The sequence below is a fragment of the Oenanthe melanoleuca genome, chromosome 28 (assembly GCF_029582105.1).
Source record: "Oenanthe melanoleuca isolate GR-GAL-2019-014 chromosome 28, OMel1.0, whole genome shotgun sequence".
NCBI classification, from domain to species: domain Eukaryota; kingdom Metazoa; phylum Chordata; class Aves; order Passeriformes; family Muscicapidae; genus Oenanthe; species Oenanthe melanoleuca.
Window position 1 is genome coordinate 799880 of NC_079361.1, and position 20562 is coordinate 820441.

The following is a 20562-nucleotide window of genomic DNA, read 5'->3' on the forward strand; positions in this document are numbered from 1 at the left end:
TTTATCACCTCCTTCGGCGCCCCCTTGCCCTTGGACTTGGCGGCTGTGGGGGAAAGCGCAGGGTGAGTGCAGGGGGTGTGCCGGGGGACAAGGACGCAGACAGGGGAAGGGATGGGGACTCGAGGGCAGGGACATCGCGGGGCGCGAACAGGGGCCGGGGCCGGGGGAGCGTGGGGGGCACGAGGAACGGAGCTGGGGCGGCAGCACCACCGGGGAGGGCGCGGGGCCGAGGCCGGAGACCAGGACGCGGGGTCGGAGCGCGGACAGGGCCGGTACCAGGGACGAGAAGCGCGGCACCGGGGCACGGAGGGACGGAGAAACACACGGGGGGACACACGGGGCCAGGACCGAGGAGCGCGGGCCGGGGCCGCTGCTCGTGCAGCCTCACCGGGTTTCTTGGCGTAGGCGCGGGCCGGGGCGCGAAGAGCGACTGCCGCGGCCCGCAGCAGCCCCCGGGCGGCCATGGGAGCGGGGCGCGGCGGGAGCGGGGCGGGGCCGCGCCTGCGCGGGGCCGGCGGAAACGACGTGGGACCGTCCCGTCCCGTGGTGTCCCGGGCGGGGCGCCGGTAGTGACTGGGTCCGTCCGGGCCGGGCCCCTCCCGGGCTACCGGCCCCATGGAGAGCGGCACCACCATGGACTGCCAGGGAGCCGCGCTCCCCGCCCCCGGCGGCGGCAGCAGCGATGACGCCGCGGAGCCGCGGGCCATGGACACCGAGAACGGGCCGGACACCCCCGGGCGCTGTGCGGGGGGCGGACGGCCGGAGGAGCCCGGCAGCGGCTCCGGGCCGGAGGCGTCGTGGCCCGCCGCAGCCCCGGAGCTGGGCGGACGGACCGAGCTGTGCCGGGGCTCGGGAAGAGCGATGGCAGCGGAGGCGGTGCCCGAGGTGCCGCAGGGCTCTGCCCGCTGGGAGCCCAGCGCCGGGACTGTCCCTCGGGGCCCCGGCAGCGCCGACCCCGCGGGCATGGAGCTGGATGAGACCCCCGAGCCCCGCGCCCGCCCGGGCAGCACCGAGTGGAGCGAGGATGTGGAGGACGAACCCTCGGAGATCCAGGGGCTGCTGGCTCAGCTCGAGACCCTCGACCCCAACCTCCGCGACCGCTCGTCCGCCCCAGAGCAGGGCTCGCCGTGCCCCTCGGGCGCTGGTGCCCGCCGGGGCCGCGGGCAGTGCCCGGGCAGCTGCCGGCCGTGCCCGCTGCACGTGGCCACGGGCCGGGGCCTGGCCATGCCGCCCTGCTGCCCCCAGCACTCCGCCTGCGAGCGGCCCTGCCACGGGCTGCTCTTGGCCGAGGCTGGCCGGGAGGACTTGCTGAGCCTCCTGTGCTACGAGGGGGGGCTGCCCACGGGTGATGCCGAGACCCCCTTGGCCCGCTCCGATGTCCTGGCTGGGACCAACCTGGAGGTGCTGCAGGCTCAGGAGAAACCAGCCACTGTGGAGAAGCCTGAAGGGCTGGGGAGGCCAGAGAGCTCGGAGGAAGAACCTTCTGGCAGCTGCTGTTATGGAGAGGGTCTTTGTGAGGACGAATCTGCCTGCGAGGGTGCTCAGGAAGGGTCCCCGGAGTTGGCATGGGCAGCCCTGCCTTCTGCTCTGGCCCCCGGGACAGAGCAACCACCTCAGGGCGCTGTGACTGTGAGTGCACTGTGCCTTGGGCTGCGATGGGGCAGCAGGAGCCAGGACATGCCCCTTGGCTCTGATCCCTCCTGGGGTCTGGGATGGGGACAAGGGGAGCCAGGGGTGATTTCCCTCAGATCTTACAGGGCCTCGTGCTGTGAGATTGCCTGGACAAGACCCTCGGTGCCAGCTTTGGCCCTGAATGCGTGCTTGCATGGCTGGCTGATTCATGTGTGCCCTGGGGCAGAGGCCGGTGGGTCCAAACAGCCCCTCTGGTCCTGGGATCCTGTGTCATCCTCTCTTCCTCTGCACTAGCACCCCCACAGGCCTAGGACCGTACTCCTCCCTGTCCATCCCTGGGACCCTATGCTGTTTCCCCCATCCCTAGGGACACTCTGCTCTTGCTGTCCCACTGCTCCAAGGCCAGGCAGGCTCAACCCCTGAGGTCCCAGCCACAGCCTGATTTGCTCTCTCATTGCTTTGCAGAACAGGGGATCCTCATCATCTTGCCCAGCCTTCAAAGAGGGTGAGTTGTTTCTGTGCTTGCACAGCAAGAGCTTTCAGGAGTCCTGACCCACCTGCTCTGACCCTGAATGGGGATGCTCGGGGAGGGAACAGCCAGCTCTTCATCCATCCAGAGTGGGTTCATATGGCTTGTTCGAGCCTTTGCTGAGGAAATAGAGGTGTGTCAGGGATCAGGGAGGGAGTATACTTGGGGGAAAGGGATGCCATGTGTTCCCACGGAAAGGAGGAAGCAGCCCTGGTCTCCCAGTGATGCCAGGTGCCCATGTATCAAGCACCGAGCTCCTTCATCATGCGTAGGAATGGCAGCTAACAGGCAGCAGGAGTTGGTACCCCCAGTTCCAGAGGTGGGGGAGCAGCCTCTGCTCAGTCCCTCCCAACACCTCAGTTCCAGGCCCTTGTGACCCAGAGGACTTGCTGGATGGTGTGATTTTTGGGGCCAAGTACCTGGGCTCCACGCAGCTGGCCTCAGAGAGGAACCCCCCAACCAGTGTCCGCATGGCGCAGGCCCAGGAGGCGGTGGACAGGATCAAGGTGCAGGAGGGATGGGGGGCACGGCTGCCCCAAGACTTGCTCCCTTTTGGATGTGGGGCAGCTCAGGATCTGCCTGAGGGCACCTGGCTGTGGGGCTGGGTCCCAGCAGGGTCCTATGACCTCTCCTTCATTATGCAGGCACCTGAGGGGGAGTCCCAGCCCATGACAGAAGTGGATCTGTTTGTCTCCACACAGAGGATCAAGGTGCTCACTGCTGATACTCAGGTGAGCTGGAACAGCATTAACCACGTGGCTCTGTGGCGGTTTCAACATTCCTGTTTGGTCTCAGGATCTCAGCTTTGCTCCCACACCAGCAGGGTCTTGCCCAGTGATGGCCTGCGGATGAGGACACATCTGGGAGGGGACATGTCACTTCATAGCCATCCTGTGTCATGTCCTTGCCTCTCTGTGTTGCTGCACAAGGCTTCCCATGCAACCTGTACCCAGTGGAGCTGATGGGATCCCTGCATCTGGGGAACCCAGGCTTGAAATCCGGGGAGCTCTTTGCCTCAGGATTAATTTCTGCATTATAGCAAGAGGGAAGAGCTGTCTTGTTCCCTGGCAACATCAAGGACACAAATGAGTCCTTGATGAAGGATCTGTTTGTAGCTTTTGGTACAGCCGTGGTTTCTGCCCACCCAGCACCATGGCCAAACCCTTCCTGCTTGCAGTGCCAGCAGGCTCACGGCTGCCCACGTGGTCTGACAGCCCAGAGAGGGCTGAGCTCTCTGCGTGTGTTGCCCTTGCCAGGAGGCCATGATGGATCACTCCCTCCAGACCATCTCCTACATTGCCGACATCGGCTCCCTTGTGGTTCTCATGGCGCGCCGGAAGCTGCCGCGGCGCTCGGAGGTGGCGGAGGAGAAGCGGCTCTACAAGATGATCTGCCACGTCTTCCACTCGGCTGATGTGAGGCAACACACGGATCCCTGGGGTGGGAGGGTGGCCCTGGGGACCTGAGTCCCATCCCACTGTAATGACTGGGTGTTACGGGCTGGAGCTGCAGCAGAGACCGCTCCCAAGAGCAAGATCCCAGCCTGAGCATCTCTGTGACATGCAGAGGCCCAGCGAGCAAAGTGGAGGGGAGGGGCCCATTCAGGCAGGGAAGGAGCCAGGACACCCTGGAGCTGCCAAGGATGATTCCTGTCCTGGAGTCATGCCTTGCAGGGCACTGGGAGCAGTTGGCTGCAGCCCTGAGCCATGGGCCTGTTGTTCCTCAGGCCCAGGTCATCGCCCAGGCCATCGGGCAGGCGTTTGGTGTGGCTTACCAGCGCTTCCTGGAGGCCAACAGCATTGACCCGAGCGAGCTGAGCCCACGCCAGTACAGCCGTGCCCTGGAGGACCAGGAGCAGTACAATGCAGAGCTGACCCACTTCTCCCAGCAGGAGAACTGCAAGGACGTAAGAGCTGCTCCGGGGGGTGGGGACAACTTGGGGAACCCACGGGCACCTCTGTGGCTCCCTATGCAGCTGAGGTGCTTTCTACAAAACCAGAGCCCATCCCAGCCAGCTGTGAGCACAGCTGTGGGCTGGGACATGTGCTCTACAACTCTGGTGGAGGTTACGACCATAACCTACCCATTCTCCCCTCAGGTCTGCATCCGGAAGCAGAAGGGGGAGATCTTGGGCATTGCCATTGTGGAGTCGGGCTGGGGCTCCATCCTGCCCACCGTGGTCATCGCCAACCTGATGCACGGGGGCCCCGCGGAGCGCTCGGGCGAGCTGAGCATTGGGGACCGCCTCATGTCAGTCAACAGGACCAGCCTGGTGGGGCTGCCCCTGGGCACCTGCCAGAGCATCATCCGGGTCAGCCAGGGCAGGGTGACCTCCTGCCTCGCCCCAGGAGGGAGATGGGGACTGGCCTGATGATGAGGGAGTGTCTGTGACACTGGGATTCCCTTGGGACCCCCAGCTTTGGAGGCAGGTGTGCAGAGGTCATACCTGCCCTGCAGGCTGTGACAGTTCCTGCTCAGAGTGCTTGGAGGAAGGCAGGGACAAAGCTGGGCACTGTACTTGCTGAGGCCCTGCCTGAAAGGAGGAGGAGGAGGCAGGCACCTCTCCTGAAGGGAATCTGTTGCATCATCTACCTCTCTGTAGGATGGGAAGGAGCTGAAAGCAAGGACAGCATAGCCTCAGGGGCAGGAATATCTTGGGCTGGGTTTGTAAGTTCTTGTCCCTGGATTAGTATTTGCAGTATCTCTTTGTGTGCCTGAGTTGCCCCATTGAAAACAGGTTGCTAATCTAATCCTCAGCCCTCATGTGCTGCTTTGCCCCTCAGCCAGTCTGAATAGCTCTCCAAAATCTCACCAAGCCCCATCCCTCCTTCCAGGAGCTGAAGCACCAGACCGAGGTGACACTGAACATTGTGCACTGTCCCCCTGTCACCACAGCTGTCATCCGACGCCCCGACTCCAAGTACCAGCTGGGCTTCTGTGTTGAGAACGGTGTGGTGAGTGCCCGTGGGATTGGAGCTGGGCCAGGGTCTGCCTGAGGGGTGGGCAGAGCTGGCTGTGTCCAGGAACCAGCGCCCAGCTCCCACTCTCTTGTGTGTGCTTGCCTGGGCCAAGGGGTCACACGGCTCTGCTGTGCACAGCAAAAAGCTCCTCACAGCCTTTGTGCAGCACTGATGGTTGTATCCCTCTACCTGGTGCTCTGTAGCTGTTTGCTTTCAGGGTGGTTTCTTCTTGGCTTTCTGGGTATGATCCCAGTGGCAGTTGTTGCTGTCCCCTGTGCCCAAGCCACTCCCTGCCCTGGGCTTTCCTGTCACTCTTTTGGGAAGGCAGAGGTGCATTCCTGGGCTCGGTGGGATCTGGGTGGGTGGGTGGCACCTTGCACACCAACTGGTGCTCCCCCTAGGACTAGAATGTGGGTCTCTCCTGATGCCCCAAACAGAAGCTCAGTCTCTACAGCCCAGGCCTGAGGGGAACGGGAGGGTTCAGTGGGTGGAGCACCACAGCCTTGTCAGCCAAGGGACAAAATCCTGGGGGCTGCCCTGGCCCCAGCTCAGCGCATCACTGGTGGCAGCAATGCACAGGGAGGTCCCTGCCCTCACTGTGTGCCAGGGGCTGGAGGAGGTGTGCACCCCAGGCAAGAGCTCTGGCCAGGAGCCTACAGGGGGTGAGGGTTTGGAGCAGTGGTGCACAGGGCTGGGCTGTGGGCAGAGCCCTGCTCTCACAGCACCCCCTGCTCCCAGATCTGCAGCCTGATGCGCGGGGGCATTGCGGAGCGGGGCGGCATCCGCGTGGGGCACCGCATCATTGAGATCAACGGGCAGAGCGTGGTGGCCACGCCACACGAGAAGATCATCCAGATCCTCACCGAGGCGGTCAGCGAGGTGAGCCAGGGCCCCACGGAGCTGCTGGGCTCAGAGCTGTGCACCAGCACCCTCCAGCCCCAGCTGGGGTCTCTAATCTCTGTCTCTCTGCCTAGGTACACATCAAGACCATGCCAGCCTCCACGTACCGTCTGCTGACAGGGCAGGAGCAGCCCCTCTTCCTCTGAGCCACCGTCTCTGGAGTCAGCAGGAGCAAGCCTGGGGCTGCAGGGGCAGTACTGGTTCTGCCTTCTGCCCCAGCCCTGCATCAGAGCCCTCAGCAGGGCCTAAGTCTGCACGTCTTTTATTGTACTCAGGACACAGTGGGACACTGGGGATGATGCCAGCCTTAGCATTGTCAAGGCCTGTGGTGCCATGCTTTGGGCACCTCTCCCACTCCAGTCACCTCTCGCCACCTCACAGTGCCTGAACAGTGCCTATACTGCTGCTGCACAGGATCCCTCGCCTTGGCCTTGTGCTAGTGGGAGGAGGGGGGGGCCTATGTGAAAGTTCCCCTCATCCAGTCACTGACTGTTGTATTTTACACTTACCAACAGTGCCTTTCCCAAGGTGGGGACAGTGCTGGAAGCACAGCTCAACTCCAGAGCTCAGCCAGCAGAGCCCCAGAGCAGCACTGACCCTGCACACCCATGTGTGGGTGTACACTGGCACCCCTGAGGGATACCCAGCAGCTCCCAGACTCAGCCTTGGAGGCAGAAGCACTCGTGGCACCTCCTCCTATGGCTTGCCTGTTGGGGTGCAAACTCTCTGTTAGACACGTTGCACCAAACTGGGAACCTGCCTCAGCTTTTTCCTGGTGCTGCCCTGAATTGCTCTGCAGGCACAGCCTGGCCCAGAGTCACAGCCCTTGGAGCAGCAAAAGGGAACATGGCATTGCCCAGCCCCACATCCCGTGAGCTTTGGGCTGTGAGCCTTTTTGTGAGCAGCTCTCTGGCCCCCAGGGCTATAGCAGTGCTCACCTGGCTGTACCTGTGTGCTTGGTTGCTCTAAAAATAAAAATTTGAGGACATACAAGAGGCTGCATTTGAGGAGCTGCAGGGAGACTGCAGCAGAGGAGGCTCAGCTCTGGGGGGCACATCCCAGGCCTGCAGTGGTGCCAGGCCCCAGTTCCCCCTGCGAAGCTTCATCATATGCAGGGCCACTGGCCAGGGAGGTACCTGACCATCTTTCACAAGGCCACCCTGCTGCACAGTGTCCCTTGTATGCTACCAGCCAACACCTCCAGAAACAGCCTGTCTTGATACAAACATCCCTTTTATTCCAATAGCAGTGGCTGTGGCCAAAAGGGAAGGAGGCACATGATAGTGCAGGCACTTGGTGATGCAGGGTATAGTAGGATTGGGCCCAGCCCAGCCTGGCCACAGGGGCACTGCCTGAGGTGTCACCTGCATGCAGCTGTGCAGGGCTGTGGGAAGGACAGGCCAGCAGTACCACTACACATCTGTGGCTGGGCCCCACTCGTAGCCTTCATCCTGGTCTGAGTCATCCCTGGCCCGTGTGAACCTCCTCCTCACCGCCTCATGCTCGTATTCCCTGGGGGACAGAAGGGTGGTGATGGCTCTGGATGAGAGGACAGTGCCCTCCCAGGCCTGTCCCCAGCCCTGTGTGACTGCCATCCCCACCCCACACGGCTGCGATCTCATCAGGGTACCTGATGCTGTCATAGCGCCTGCCCTGCCGTGGCACCTGGGGAAGAAGAGGTGGGAGGGGTCAGGGGCTGTGCTCCAGCCCGGGGCATTTGCCCCTGGACACCCAGAGCTGGGCACAGACACACAGCTGGACTCTACAGCAGCCAGAGGTGACACCCTGCCTGTGCCATGAGGCACAGCACGGTGCCACCCTCTTCTGCGCCGCTGGGCTCTGGTACCAGTCTAGGCCAACCCACCTGTTCACTCTGGCTGTGGCGTGGAACCAGCTGTGCTGGCTCAGAGGAGTCCAGGCCATGGCTTGGGGCCAGCTGTGCTGGCTCAGAGGAACGGGCCAGCCCAGGCTGGTCATAGGCATCGTCTGCCTCACCATCAGTGAAGGCACCTGCCTCCCCATCTGTGTCGTCATAGTCACTGTTGGCGTGGCTGTCACACGTCAGGTAGCCCGAGGCTACCGTGCTCGGTGGGTTCAGCAGTTCCAGACTGTCCTCGGGTGCTACATCTGCCTGAGGGGTGGGGATGATGGAGATATGGGACCCCAGCCGTGGGGTCCGTGTGCAGCCCCTATCACCTGCCTGGCTGCAGCCCCAGGAAGCCAAGCCTTGCCACAGAGAGCCTGTGCCCCCTACCTGCTCTGCTGTTGTCCAGACAGGCTGGTTTTGCTGTGTCCTTATGATGTCCTGGATCTGCTCGTACCAGGCATTGCCACTGCCACTGAGGCTGATGGTGGCCGTGAAGAGGTGGCTGCAATACTTCTTCATCTTGTTGGCCTGGGCATAGAGGCGCCGGGAACTCTTCCTGGAGTCGGGCGCCAGCCACTGCCGCATGGCCTTGATGCCCTGCCGGCTCTCGGGCTCGCAGAACACCACCACTGGGTAGTACTGCACGTAATTGAGGCGCTCCACAGCCGAGGGTGTGATGTCCAGCAAGGCATGCTTGTTCTGGGGCAGGGCACAGCTGTCAGCCCAGCTGGGAGCAGGGATGGGAGCCCTGGGCTTCCCACAGGCCCCAGCTGGCTCCAAGGACGTGGGAAAGGTCTCACCTTTTCTGCAATCTGCCGCACCGAGTCCAGCTTGATGACCTTGGACGATGCCCCATCTCGGGGCACACTCGCTGCAGGACACAGAGATGGGGAATGGGAGGGGCTGCACCTCCAACAGCCCCAGGCTGGGCATGGCCATGCCCAGTCCCAGGGCTGTGCCCCTCACAGAGAGGGTGAATTGAGTCCAGGGAGGTGTGGGGGAGGTGTCATAGGGAGGGAGCCAAAGGTAAAGAACTCTCCCATTGTCTGGCTGCTGGATATAATTTTCTCCTCAGTGTGGGGGCACTTACGGGCAATTTCGAATAGCTCGGGCAGCTCCCTGCTCAGCTTCTGCACAGCGATGTCTGCGATGGGGCCCAGGATCACCACTGGCCGCTTGAAGCTGGCTGTGGGAGGACAGAGGTGCTCAGGGTGGCTGGGGCAAGGGCAGAGGTCCCAGCACCAAAGCACCCAGCCCTGCTCCTCATGGTGCCCACAGGACTGCAACTTGCCCTTCTCCCCCCAGGAGAGGGGGCCCATCAACATGTGCAGCAGGGCAGCCCCAGGACCAATGTCCCCAAGGTGGGTCAGGCTGTCCTGTTGCCCACCTTCCTTGAGGACCACCCTCTCGTACGGTGGGTAGCGCCCCTGCTTTGTGAGGGCAGACAGGTCCTCCCGGCTCTTCCGCAGCATCTTCTTGGCTCCCCGCAAGCCCCGAAGCTTCCAAAACTCAGCCCTTGCCCCGGAGGGGTTGGCACCAGACGTGGCTTTCAGCACTGACTCCAAGCTGGCAATCTGCTCGGCCCTGGGAGAGGAGAGGGCTCAGGACCTGCAGCCTCTGGGTTTGAGGAGCAGGTCAGAATCTGGCACTGCTGCTTGGTGGCACAGCCACCAGAGGTAGACTTCTTTCTGTGGTAGACTTCTGTCTCTGGGACTTTCGTCAAGCTAACTTGACCATCAGCTGCCCCACCACCCTGAGCAGGGATTTCACCAGCTCACGCTTCCCACCACTGTCCCACCAGCCCTTGCACTGCCTCTCACTGAGCCCACCATCCATGTCCTCAGCTCACTTGGGAGCCTTCTCTGGCTCTGCTTGTCTAGGGGCTGTTCCTGGCTCCATCCCTACCTGCTCTGGTTGGGGATGATGCCCTTTTCCTGCTCCTGGAGGTCCCTGCCCATGCGCACAGCCAGCCAGCTCCCCAGCCTGCCCCGGTACATGGTGTCCAGCACATGAAACACGTCCCCACGGACAAAGCTGAGCCCTGATGGCGTATCCTTCTCAAAGTCAAAATGTGTCCGGATGTAGAACGAGTCACCCACATTGGACGAGATCATCTTCCTGTAAACTGAAGCCCAGAGCAAGAGGGACCATCAGGGTAACAGGTGGCTGAGGAAGAAGATGCTGGAGAGATTTGGGAAGGCACTAGGCTGGCTGGGAGGCTCCACAGCAGCCCTTGCTGCTAAGGAGAGTACTGGGGACACCTTTTCCTCCCATGGCACTTTCAGACATGCTGGGGACAGTAGGACTTGACTCCCCAGTGTATATTGGCCTCTTCAGGCTGAGCCATGGCACCAGAAAGCCCCTGTGCTCCAGAAGCCGAGGCACAAACAAGGCTGGGATGGTCTTGTCTCCTCCCATCAGCTCTCTGGATGAGGAGGAGGAGGGAAGAAGTACCACCCTGCAGGGACGGGTAGGGCCATGGCAAGTCCAGCAAGTCTGATGCTTGCCCAGAAGAGACAGAGGATGGAGACACACAAGCCCAGGATGAGCCTGGTCACCACTCACTGTCCTGCTTGCTCTGAATCCACAGCGTGACCTCCTCGCCTGGGGGCAGGGCCATGAGATATTCCACAGCCTCCTCACGGGTCAGGTTCTGGAAACTGGTGTCATTCACCTGCCACAGAAAAGCATTTGGACGTGGTCCTGCCAGCAGGACAGAGGGCATGGACAGGGGCACCAGCACCAGCAGGGGACCCAGGGACAACAGCGCCAGGGAGAGGGAACGGTCACCCTGGAGGTGATGCCCTGGGGACATATCTGACCCAAAATGGCTGGGGCCAGTCCAGGTGCAGCAGCATATGAAGCATTTTCAGCCTCGGATACCTGCAGGATCTGGTCACCTTCCCGAACGCCCTGGCTGTCAGCCAGGCTCCCCTCCTGCACGCTCGACACGAAGATGCCCACGTCGTTCCCACCTGTCAGCCGCAGCCCCACGCTCTTGGCCTTCACAAACCGCACGACCCTGGAGCTGGTGCTGTACCTGCCACAGAGAAGTACAGTCAACCCAGTGTCATGCCCAGGGGACATGCAAGGACAGGACAGGGAGGCGCTGACCCTGTCACCCCAACCCCGTGACACGGCAGCTCTCTGTGTCCCCCAGCCATCCCCTGCCTCTTGCAGACATACCCGTCCTTGTGGGCAGCTCGGGCAGCGGGGCTGGTGTGGGGGCTGTGGCCATCCCCCTCCACAGCTTCCAGAAGGTCTGCAGGAAGGAGAGCTGGTCCAGGAGCAGGTACAGACTCTGCCAGGGCTTTGGGCAGTGGAGATGCACAGGAGCCTGGAGCCCCCTCAGTGCTCCACTCACTTGGGCTGTGAGCATCAGCTACAGTCACCTCAGCCACAGACTCCCTGTTCAACTGCCTCCTCTCCCTAGAACAAGGTCGAGCAGGATTTAGGCAGGGCACATGGGCAGTGGAGACAGAAGAGCAAGCTGGGAACAGCAGTAGCACCTCCAGGGATATTAGCTTAGGAATGGAGAACCAGCATCCCCAGACAGGTGGAGACGACAGCAGGATCTGCCTGAGGACAGAGGGGCTCATGGGGACAGTGTGGGCCTTACAGTGAATTTGTCCTGGCAGCAGCTGGAGCTCGTGGGGAGGCCTCTGGAGATGCTGGATGGGACACCTCAGAGTCGATATCTGAGATATCTGCAGCCAAAGGAGGGGAGATGCATCAGTGGCCATGCAGCCCCTGTGCTGTGTTTCTGACCCTGGCTCTGCCAGCGTGTCTCACCGTCCATCCGAGAGCTGTCACTCTGGCTGTCAACATCAGGGATGTTGACCAGGAACTGCCGGTGGTCACGGAGGATGAGCAAGGTCAGGATCCCCTCTGTCTGCTCAATGAGCTGCTGGGTTTCAGCCAAGGACATGTCCTGGCTGGCTACCCCATTGATCTGGAGGGGCAGAGTGGGAAGCCTTATGGCACCTGCTCCTGGGAAAGCCACCCCCAGGAACACCCCACTGGGATGGGATGCTCTGACTGCCACTTTCCTGGTCCCTTCCCAGCCCCTCCAGCCCAGCCCCAGATCCTGCAGCTTCACCTATTGTGTCCCTCTTCCTGGCTGCTTCCCAATGTGACCCCATTCTGTACAGAGGAAACATTAGCATGGCTCATTAACACCCACTTCCACTCACCTGGGGTTCTGCCCAGAGGCAGGACTGCAGACCCCTCAGACACCTGAAGCTCAGTTTTCCTTTGCCCTGAGCCCAGCACCATCCTTCCATGCCCTGATCTGGTGCAGGCCCAAAGCAGGCCCTAGGGCTGGGATCTCCCTGAGTGGTAGCCGCTTTTCCCAACAGACTGTGGAATGTAATCCCTTCTGTTTACCCCAGAGTCACTTTGGCACCAGTTCCCAGCAGCCACGGATCTGCCTGGACTAGGTGTGCAAACAAAGGGTCTCCCTCCCTTCTATTTTCTCCTCCTCAAATACTTAAAGCATCACTTTCTTTGACAAACACTGTCACTGTTATCCAGTGGGGACACGGACACACAGTGAGGGACCACACACTGTGGGGACAGTGGGGTGGACATGACCCCACTGTGACAGCAGGACATGCCACCAGCCCTGGCAGCAGGGAGCTGGGCCTGAGAGCCCCTGCAGGGTCCCTGGGACAGCCAGGGGGGCTGGGGCAGGGAGTAGGCACAGACAGAACTGCCTCCTGCACAGCCATGGCTGGGTCCTGCAATGACACCAGGCAGGGACAAGCCCTCCAAAGAGGGGCAGATGTGACCCCCAGTGAGTGCCCTGCACCCCAGGGCCCCCCTACCTTCAGGATGAGGTCTCCCTCCTGCAGGGAGTTGCCCTTGGCCGCCAGCCCGCTCTCCACTATGTGCTTGATGAAGAGCTGACTCCCCAGCTTCACACCATACTCTGCACCAAAGAGAGCCGTGATGGTAGCAGAGTTGGACAGATGCAAGACCCTCTCAAGGTCCCCCCTTGGCACCAATGCCACAAGCCCCAGCTTCCCTTGGGGTAGTGGCAAACCCCAAAGCTGAGCTCTCTATTCCCCAGCTAAGGGCAGGTTTAGTGCAGCCAGCATGGCATGCGCTGTCCCTTTGTTGCAGGCAGGACCTGGCACCCACCCAGCTATCATTTCCTCCCTAGAGGAAGGCATGGCCAAAAATCAGGCAACAAGACCCAGGGACAGCAGGAGCAGGAGAGCCTCACCTTCATTCTGCTTCTGCTTCACCAGGACTGACTTGATAGGCTTCATTGGCACATCCTGGCGTGGCAGCCGCTTGAAACCTGACACCAGGGCCAGCCCGTTGGTGTCCCCGTCCTGGCCAAAGGCATTGGCAGGGCCATGTCGGCCGTGGCCCCTCCGATCTGAGCTACTCTGCATCCAGTGGCTGCTGTCCTGGCTCCGCCTCCGGCTCCGTGACACCGGCTTGTGGTGGCGACGGTCATCACGGTGGTGACCGGAGCTCCTCTCGCTAGATGAGTCCCCATCATAGCCCTGGTTGTGATCCAGGTCGTCCCGGGACCGGTGCAGCCTGTACTCCTCATCTGAGTCATAGTGCCGGGGCACAGCAGGAGACCCAGGGCTGCTCTTGCTCACAGGAAGGTGAACCTTCTTCGGTCTTTTCAGTGTCTGCAGGTGCAAAGTGAGCGGGAGAGGATGATGGATACAGCTGTCTCTGCCATGAGATGTCCCAGCAGAAACCCCAAAGCCCCAAACTCTGGGCCTGTGTGGACAGGGGATCTGGGATGGGGACAGGCACAGCGTGAACATGATGCCAGCCCCCATCCCACCACAGAGCACACTCACAATGTTGGCGATCTTGCCACAGGTTTTAAGTGTCTGGATGGCGACAGAGGATGGGACGTTCTCCATCGAAAGGCCATTCACCATCACGATGTGATCCTTCCTCCTGGAATGGAAAATGCAGCTGTGACTCTGCCCCAGGCACAGCTCCCAGCTGGAGAGCTGATGGGGTGGTGAGTGTACCCCAAGCGATCCCACTCCAGCCAGGCAGGGCAACTGCTGCTGGCCCTGTCCCAGCAGGAGCAATTCTCCATCCTTCCCACCCTTGCTGGCAGCGAGCACCCCCAATAGCCCCATGTACTCACTGGAGCTGACCCATTGCCGGTCCCCCAGGCACCACATCTGAAACAAACACCGCTGTGTCCCCAGTTGTCCTGTTGGGATGGTCACGGCCTCCAGAGACAGCAAATCCAAAGCCCCGGTGAGGGTCCTATTGGGTGTGGGTAGAAGGGGGGGTCAGGCAGAGCTGACCCCACAGACCCCATCCCCTTCCACAGTGGGGCCACTCCAGGCAACACTCACCCTGCTCAGTGTCACTGTGTGCTGCTCCCAGATCACCATCTCCTCCATGGTGGGCACCCACCAGCACAAGCTGGGGACAGTGACAGTGGCAGCCGGACGGCCGGGGGGCTCTGACTGGCTCCGGCTCCTCTTTGTAGCTGCTGGCCCCTTCCTCAATCCAACATCAGGCTGCAACAAAGAGCAGCAGCAAAACTGAGCCATAAACACCAGGGGCTGTGAGGCTGCAGGGGACAGAGCCCCTCAGTGCCAGGACACTGGCATTGGCAGCTATGTCACACCCCAGCTAACCCTGCATGGCTCCGAAGCCAGAGCTGCCCCTGTGCACCATGAAATCACCCCCTAGGGGTCCATTTCCATCCCCTCAGACACGTGTCCAAAGAAGGGGAGTTTTTACGCAGGGCAAGGACAGGACCCATCTCCATAGCTGGTGGTCTGTCTCTGCTCTGTCTCCCTGGAGCTGGCAGACCTTGAGGTCCTGGTCTGGATGGTGTTTCAGTGCCTGTGCATCCACTCTGGGCTCCAGCAGCTCTGCCAGATGTTTTGGTAGCACCACCGCCCCAGTTTCAACATTTGGTTTCCCTGGGTTTTCCCCAAATGCAATGTTTTCCACCTAAGGCAGATGAGCCTGACTGACAGAACAATGCCCCTTTGAGGCTGAAACTCCTGGGGTGGGCCCAGGGATCTCCACTCCTCGGCTCCTGGCTCTCTAGAGGGAATGTCAGCATGAACCCAGACAGACATGAGTTCCCCATGATGGTGGGAGACAACAGGAGCAGAGCCTCCCACCAGTTCCCATGGGGTGGGACAAGGACAGGCCACTTTGATCGGGCCTCACAGAATCATCAAGGTAGGAAGATGCCTTCAAGATCATCAAATCCAACTGGCACTCCAACACCACCACAATCACCCCTAAACCATGTCCCCAACAGCCACATCCATAAGCCTCTTGAATGCTTCCAGGGATGATGATTCCAGCACCTTCCTGGGCAACTTAATCCATTGCCTGACCAGTGAAAAAAATTATCTAGTATCTAATCTGAACCTCCATTGGTGCAACTTGAGGCCATTCCCTCTGGTACTGACACTTGACAGAAGAAGCTGATCCCCACCTCACTACAATCTCCTTTTGGGAGCTGTAGAGAGCAGTGAGATCCCCTGAGCACCCTTCTCCAAACTAAGCACCCCCAGTTCCCTTGGCACCACATGGCCGTGGTGTCCAAGGACTCTGGAGTGGCTGTGCCAGGGCTGTGCTCATTCCTAACTGCCTCCCAATGCAGCTCAGCCACCCTCAAGCCCAGCCAGCAATGCCCACATTGGTGCCAAAATCTCCACAAGCCCTTTGGGAATTGGCCATGGGGCAGCTTTGGTGGGACACAGAGACACCTCATGGGCAGTGCTGGGGTGATGCCATACCAGGGATCTGGCAGTGGGCAGCCAGCCGTGGGCAGGTGATGCAGCTCAGCCTTGGCACAAGGACATCCCATGGCAGCCCTGGCTGGAGCAGTGCTGAGGCAGTTGGCTGAGCCCCCAAAATGAGACCAGCCTGAGACCCTGAAACAAGACCCAGCTCACTGCAGCTCTGCAGAAGGCAGAAAGGGAGGCCTGGGGTAATCATTCACCCAACAGCCACGGGTGTGGAGGGCAGAGTCCCCTCTGCGTCACCAGCTGCTGAAACCAGCCCAGGGACACGTGGGACCAGGGGGTACTGGGGCGGGGCAGGACCCAGTATGGCAGCACCCACTGTCCTAGCACTGGGAAAGCTGATAATAAACAGGAACTCCCAGTGTGGCATTGGGGTGGTTTAAGCTCTGTCACCTGTGTTGTTTGTGCTCCTTGGGCACCTGCAAGTGACATGGTGTGAGCTATAGGTCCAAGAGACACCAACTTGGAGCAGGCAGATCATCCTTCTGCCTAGGGTGGTGACATCTGCTGTGCCAGAGCCACCCCTGATACCACCCAACACAGCCCCTCACTGTCCCCAGCTGGCTGCCACTACTGTCCCACCACCGTGGTGCCACAAACTTACATTCCACTGCTGCCCATTGCTCTCCCCAGGCAGTGGTTGGGGCAGCATGGGGATGGCAGCAGTGGTACGGGCAGTGTGCCCACGGTGCCACCAAGCCCTGTCCCTGTCCCCAGTCTCCCACCGAGATCTGGCGTAGGGCCTGCAGCAGCCAAAGGCCGAGGCTGGCAGCAGGAGGAGCCGGCTCAGCCGGTTTCCGACAGAAACCAGCCCGCACCTGGAATGGCCCCGCAGGGAGAGGCAGTATCTGGGCAGAGCTGACCATGGCCCAGCCCGACACACCCAGCACCGGGCACCGGCAGCACTGGGAGCCCCACACCGCCCATGCTGCCCCACACATGTACCGTGGCAGCGCCTCCCAGGGCTTTTGAAGCTAAACAAAGCCAAGATGTGCTGGGACAGCTTCATCCCACGGCCAGGTCCCCAGTTCGGGGCTGTGCCACCAAAAATGCTCACCATGGGGACAGCAACGAGTCGGGGGGTCATTTATTGGAAAGTGACACACACTGTCCACCCCAACCGTGCACACAGCCAACCCCCCCACCCATAATGTTTCCCAACCTCCCTCCCCCTCATCCTGACAACCTCAAAGCCTTCCTGGGATCAGGAAAGTCCCTGCTCTCAGCCAGTGCCACAAAACTACTCGTCCCTTGTCTGGTCCTGGCCATGCAGCATTGAAGTCCCGGATCCCACCAGAGGCTGCTCTACCCCAACCCCACCCCCACACAAAGAGCGATGAGCTGACCCCCTGCTCTGGGAAAAGGGCTGCTGGAAGGGCTGCTCCGGACGGAGCGTAAATCAGCAGCAGAGAGGCACGTCCTCCAGCGCTGGGGTGTGGAGCTCTGATCCTCCGGGGTATGCCTCTGCTACGAGACAGGGCTCCAGAAGGGTCACTAGGTACTGGAGCCACCCAGAGAGGGACAAAGCATGGCCGGTTCCCCAGGTGAAAGCACGGCTGAAAGCCAGAAAGCACAGCCGACAGATCCCGGGGGACAGAATTAGGCACTCACCGAGCCTGGGATCCGACCAGGAAGGAGCTGAGCTCCCGGGCTGGTGGCAGTGGTGTCACTCCAGGGTGCCTTGCGTAACCCTTTGTGGCCCAGACTCTGCCTGCAGCGGGGAAGGAGCAGGAAGGGGGTTCCGGGGCAGCTTCCCGGGCACAGCAGGTCTCCCGGAGGGTGCCTCTGGTGTCCTCCACCGTGATGGAGGATGTCCTCCACCCGCACCCATCGCCCTCCCAGCGCTGCACCAGGACAGGCTCACAGGATACTGGCGGTGGCGGTGCCTGTAGATAGGGGTTCCTCCCCCCAGTCCTTGCCCTGTCCAGGGAAGCGATGGGACTCTGCCCCAGACTCCCAAACCCTCCCAGCTTTACCCACTGTCCCAAGAGGGGACAGACGCGGGGCCAGCCTGGGGATCCCTGTCCTGGGAGGTGTGGGAGAAGCTGGTGATGGCTGCTGCGCCCTCTCCTCCCTTTCCCTTGCCCCTGTCCGCACCTGAAGACCAGACCCCCGTCATCCCTCGTCCCGCGGGGCCGCTTTCCGGCGGTAACAGCGATCAGGTCCACGCCGCGGGTCTCCACCTCCCGCCGGGGCCGGTATCGCTCCCAGCCCAGCGCCGAGGCGGCGTGGGGGGACCAGTTTCTGCGGAAGCCCCCGGCCCGCAGCCGCCACCCCGGAGCCGGGGCCATGCCGCCGCCTGCCCCTCCGCTCGCTCCTCAGCACCGGCTGCTCCCGGCCGAGCCCCGCGGGGAGCCTGGAGCAGCTCCCGCCGCTCCCCAGGACCTGCCGCAGCCGGGAGACCCTCTGGCGGGGGCCGGCGCCGCCGAGCAGCATCATTAGTGCCGGTGGCTCCAGCGTTGCCTCCCAGCCCCGGCTCCCCATCCGGGACACGCGTGGCCCCGGGGCTCCGAGAACCGGCGGGGCCGGCCCGGGCTGACCCGCGCCTCGGGGCTGACCCGGGCCGGGCGGCGCCACTAGATGGTGCCGCGGGGTCGGGAGGAGCTGGGACCCGGCCCGGGCTAGGAACCGGCGGCGCTGAACGGCGCCGGGGCCGAGCAGGAGGAAAGCAGCGTGTCCGGGTCCCGGTGCACGGCAGGCCTGGTTCAGCCCGGCGGATTGTGCGGCTACCGGGAGCTCTCGAAGACGGGAAGGGGGGGCGAATAGGCGGCGCCCGGGATCAGGAAGGCTCCTGGAGGGTCCCGGTGCAGCAAGGGCAGCGCGGTGGGAACCGAACCGCGACGGGACGGGGGGCGCGGGCAGTGCCGTGCACGGCCGGCCACGCCCCAGCCACGCCCCCGAGTCCCGCCCCCCGTGCAGGCGCCCCGCCCCCGCTGCCACGGGCACCTACAGGCCACGCCCCCACTGCCATGGCGACCGACGGACTCCCCGCCCTCGAGAGCCTCGCCTTCACTGCCATGGCAACTGGCCGACAGGCCCTGCCCCCAGCGGAGCCCCGCCCCGGTGCCATGGCGACCGCAGGCTCCGCCCCCCGGCCCTGTGGTGTTTTCCCCTCCAGCCGAGGTGTTGCGGTCGCCGCGCCTTGAGGGACCGGGGGTAGTTGCTGCGACCTTCCTTATCCCTCCGCCCCCTCCGTCGAATCCCACAGCCCGCCGGTTATCGCGACAGCCCTCTGCTGCATCGCAATTAAGTCCGGCGGAAAAGCCCCGCTGTGCTTCCGGCACTGTTCGGGGCGTGTCTGGCCGCGGCGCCACCCGCGTTCTATGGTCCGCGGCGCTCCCAGGGTCCCCCGCGCCGCGGCCGGTACCCGGGAGGAGCGCGGCGGCGGGCGCTGGCCTGTCCGGGGCCTGTCTCGCCCCGGGGCTGCGCCTGCCCGCGGCCGCCATGGAGCTGGAGGTGCCTGAGGAGGCGGAGGGCTCGGCCGCGGCGAGTGCCGGTGCCATCACTCCGGAGGCCGGCGTAGGGGGACCGGACGCGTCAGGAGGTAACGCGCCGCGAGCACCGGGGAGCGCCCCTGGCTGTCCCCCACCCGGCCGGGCCCCGGCGTGTCACCGTGTCCCGCCGGCTCGCAGTGGTTTAGCCCAGCCGGGCCGGGTCCCCCCGCGGGTCGCTCGGAGTGGTTCGGTCCAGCGCCCCCCCTCCCCGGAGTGCGCCCCCCCTCCCCCAGACACGGCGTGGTCCCGTCCAACTGCTGCTTCCCTTCTTCCCCGGCACCGGGATGGTTCCGCCCCCGGCACGGGATCCCGGGACACCGCGGAACACCGGGGGACACCGGGATGGGGCTCCCCCATCTCTCCCTCGGCAGTCTCGGAGCTGCGAGGGGCAGCGGCGACGCCTGGACCACTGTGTGGGCCACAGGCCGCCCACCTCCGGCATTGCTCTCAGCCTCGGAACCGACCCCGGCTGGGCCTGGAAGGCCGTGGCGGGGCCCTCCTGCTCGGTCCCTTCTCGGGGGTCGCTCCCCGGAGATCCCAGGGTCGGGGCGGAGGGGTTGCTCGGGGGTCTGGACAGACCCTGCAGCGGGGGCGGGTGTCTTTGCCGCCGGCCGGGGTCCCTCCTGCCGGAGGGGACCCGTTGGTCAGGGCCCAGAACGAGCCCGAGCCCGGCAGCGGCATTGGCAGAAGGTTCGGGGTTCCTGAGTGGCAGGATGGATCCATGGGGCTGTGCTTATGCACCTGCCCCCGCCTCCGCTGCTGCCTAATTATTTCTAGTTCATTAACAGCCTCAGGATTGCTGGCTGAGCAGTGCTCGTGATCTTCAGCCCCGCTGCTGCTGGCCTGCCGGAGTCCAGGGTGCTCAGGGTTTGGTTGTGTGATGACAGCGATCTCCTGTAGTCAGGCCTTTAAATGAGCATCATTAGATCTCCTGAGAACCAGCTAATTACTGTGGAAGCTGTGCTCGTTTCGCCGATGTCATCTGCTGTGCCGGGCTGTGGGTGTCGTGTGTAACTTTGGGTAAGGTGCCGAGGTTTAGCTGAGGGAAGCCATCCCCAGTTCTGCTGCAGTTCCTCGGTGCTGCAAAGAAATGCAGGGGCTGGCAGCCTGCAGCCTGCCTCCCCAAGGCTGCTTGCTGTGCTCCCACACACCCTTTCACCTCTTTTTGAGAGTGTTCTCCCAGCACAGGCAGAGGTGGCAGGTGATGCCAAGGGGGAGAGAACCTCTTGCTGATCAGAGCTACAGAACGGTTTGGTCTGGAAGAGACCTTAAAGCTCATCTTGTTCCACCGTTGTGCCATGGGGAGGGACACCAATGAACAATTAAAATATCATTTATCCTTCTGATTTCTCTGTCACATATCTGGTTTTTGAGGAGGGCAGAGGGCTGTTGCTCCAAACTAGGCAAAGTG

The 20562-nt window shown here is 62.4% G+C and overlaps 3 protein-coding genes across 18 annotated transcripts in view; 2 read left to right on the forward strand and 1 right to left on the reverse strand.

The window, feature by feature from the left end:
• Positions 1–554: 554 nt before the first annotated feature.
• On the forward strand, positions 555–7242 carry APBA3 (amyloid beta precursor protein binding family A member 3). Its single transcript, XM_056512487.1, has 10 exons — positions 555–1629; positions 2098–2137; positions 2522–2667; positions 2806–2892; positions 3418–3576; positions 3888–4067; positions 4260–4472; positions 4996–5115; positions 5860–6000; positions 6096–7242. Exons 1-10 carry the CDS (start codon positions 616–618, stop codon positions 6165–6167), a joined length of 2172 nt encoding a protein of 723 aa, XP_056368462.1. The 5' UTR covers positions 555–615; the 3' UTR covers positions 6168–7242.
• On the reverse strand, positions 7236–18543 carry TJP3 (tight junction protein 3). Of its 3 annotated transcripts, none has more exons than XM_056512485.1 (21): positions 17755–18543; positions 17269–17368; positions 14236–14403; positions 14019–14143; positions 13717–13819; positions 13116–13539; positions 12715–12818; positions 11681–11840; positions 11508–11595; positions 11253–11317; positions 11075–11150; positions 10772–10928; positions 10454–10562; positions 9794–10013; positions 9276–9472; positions 8979–9074; positions 8689–8759; positions 8276–8587; positions 7886–8152; positions 7652–7686; positions 7236–7533 (listed from the first exon to the last, which is right to left on the reverse strand). In XM_056512485.1, exons 1-21 carry the CDS (start codon positions 17946–17948, stop codon positions 7434–7436), a joined length of 3171 nt encoding a protein of 1056 aa, XP_056368460.1. In that variant the 5' UTR covers positions 17949–18543; the 3' UTR covers positions 7236–7433. The 3 variants fall into 3 exon arrangements, with proteins under 3 accessions (XP_056368460.1, XP_056368459.1, XP_056368461.1); XM_056512484.1 differs by having other exon boundaries at positions 11075–11165; XM_056512486.1 differs by lacking the exons at positions 17269–17368; positions 17755–18543 and adding an exon at positions 14524–15067 and having other exon boundaries at positions 11075–11165.
• Positions 18544–18780: 237 nt separating this feature from the next.
• PIP5K1C (phosphatidylinositol-4-phosphate 5-kinase type 1 gamma) overlaps positions 18781–20562 on the forward strand; it is a 51096-nt gene continuing 49314 nt past the window's right edge. For 6 of the 14 annotated variants that reach the window (XM_056512490.1, XM_056512491.1, XM_056512495.1 and 3 more), the window contains exon 1: positions 18783–19201. In XM_056512490.1, the coding sequence (XP_056368465.1) occupies positions 19102–19201 (100 nt within the window). In that variant the 5' untranslated portion in view covers positions 18783–19101. Of the gene's footprint in view, positions 19202–20562 lie in introns of all 14 variants that reach the window. The other 8 variants (XM_056512494.1, XM_056512502.1, XM_056512503.1 and 5 more) reach the window with 3 other exon arrangements.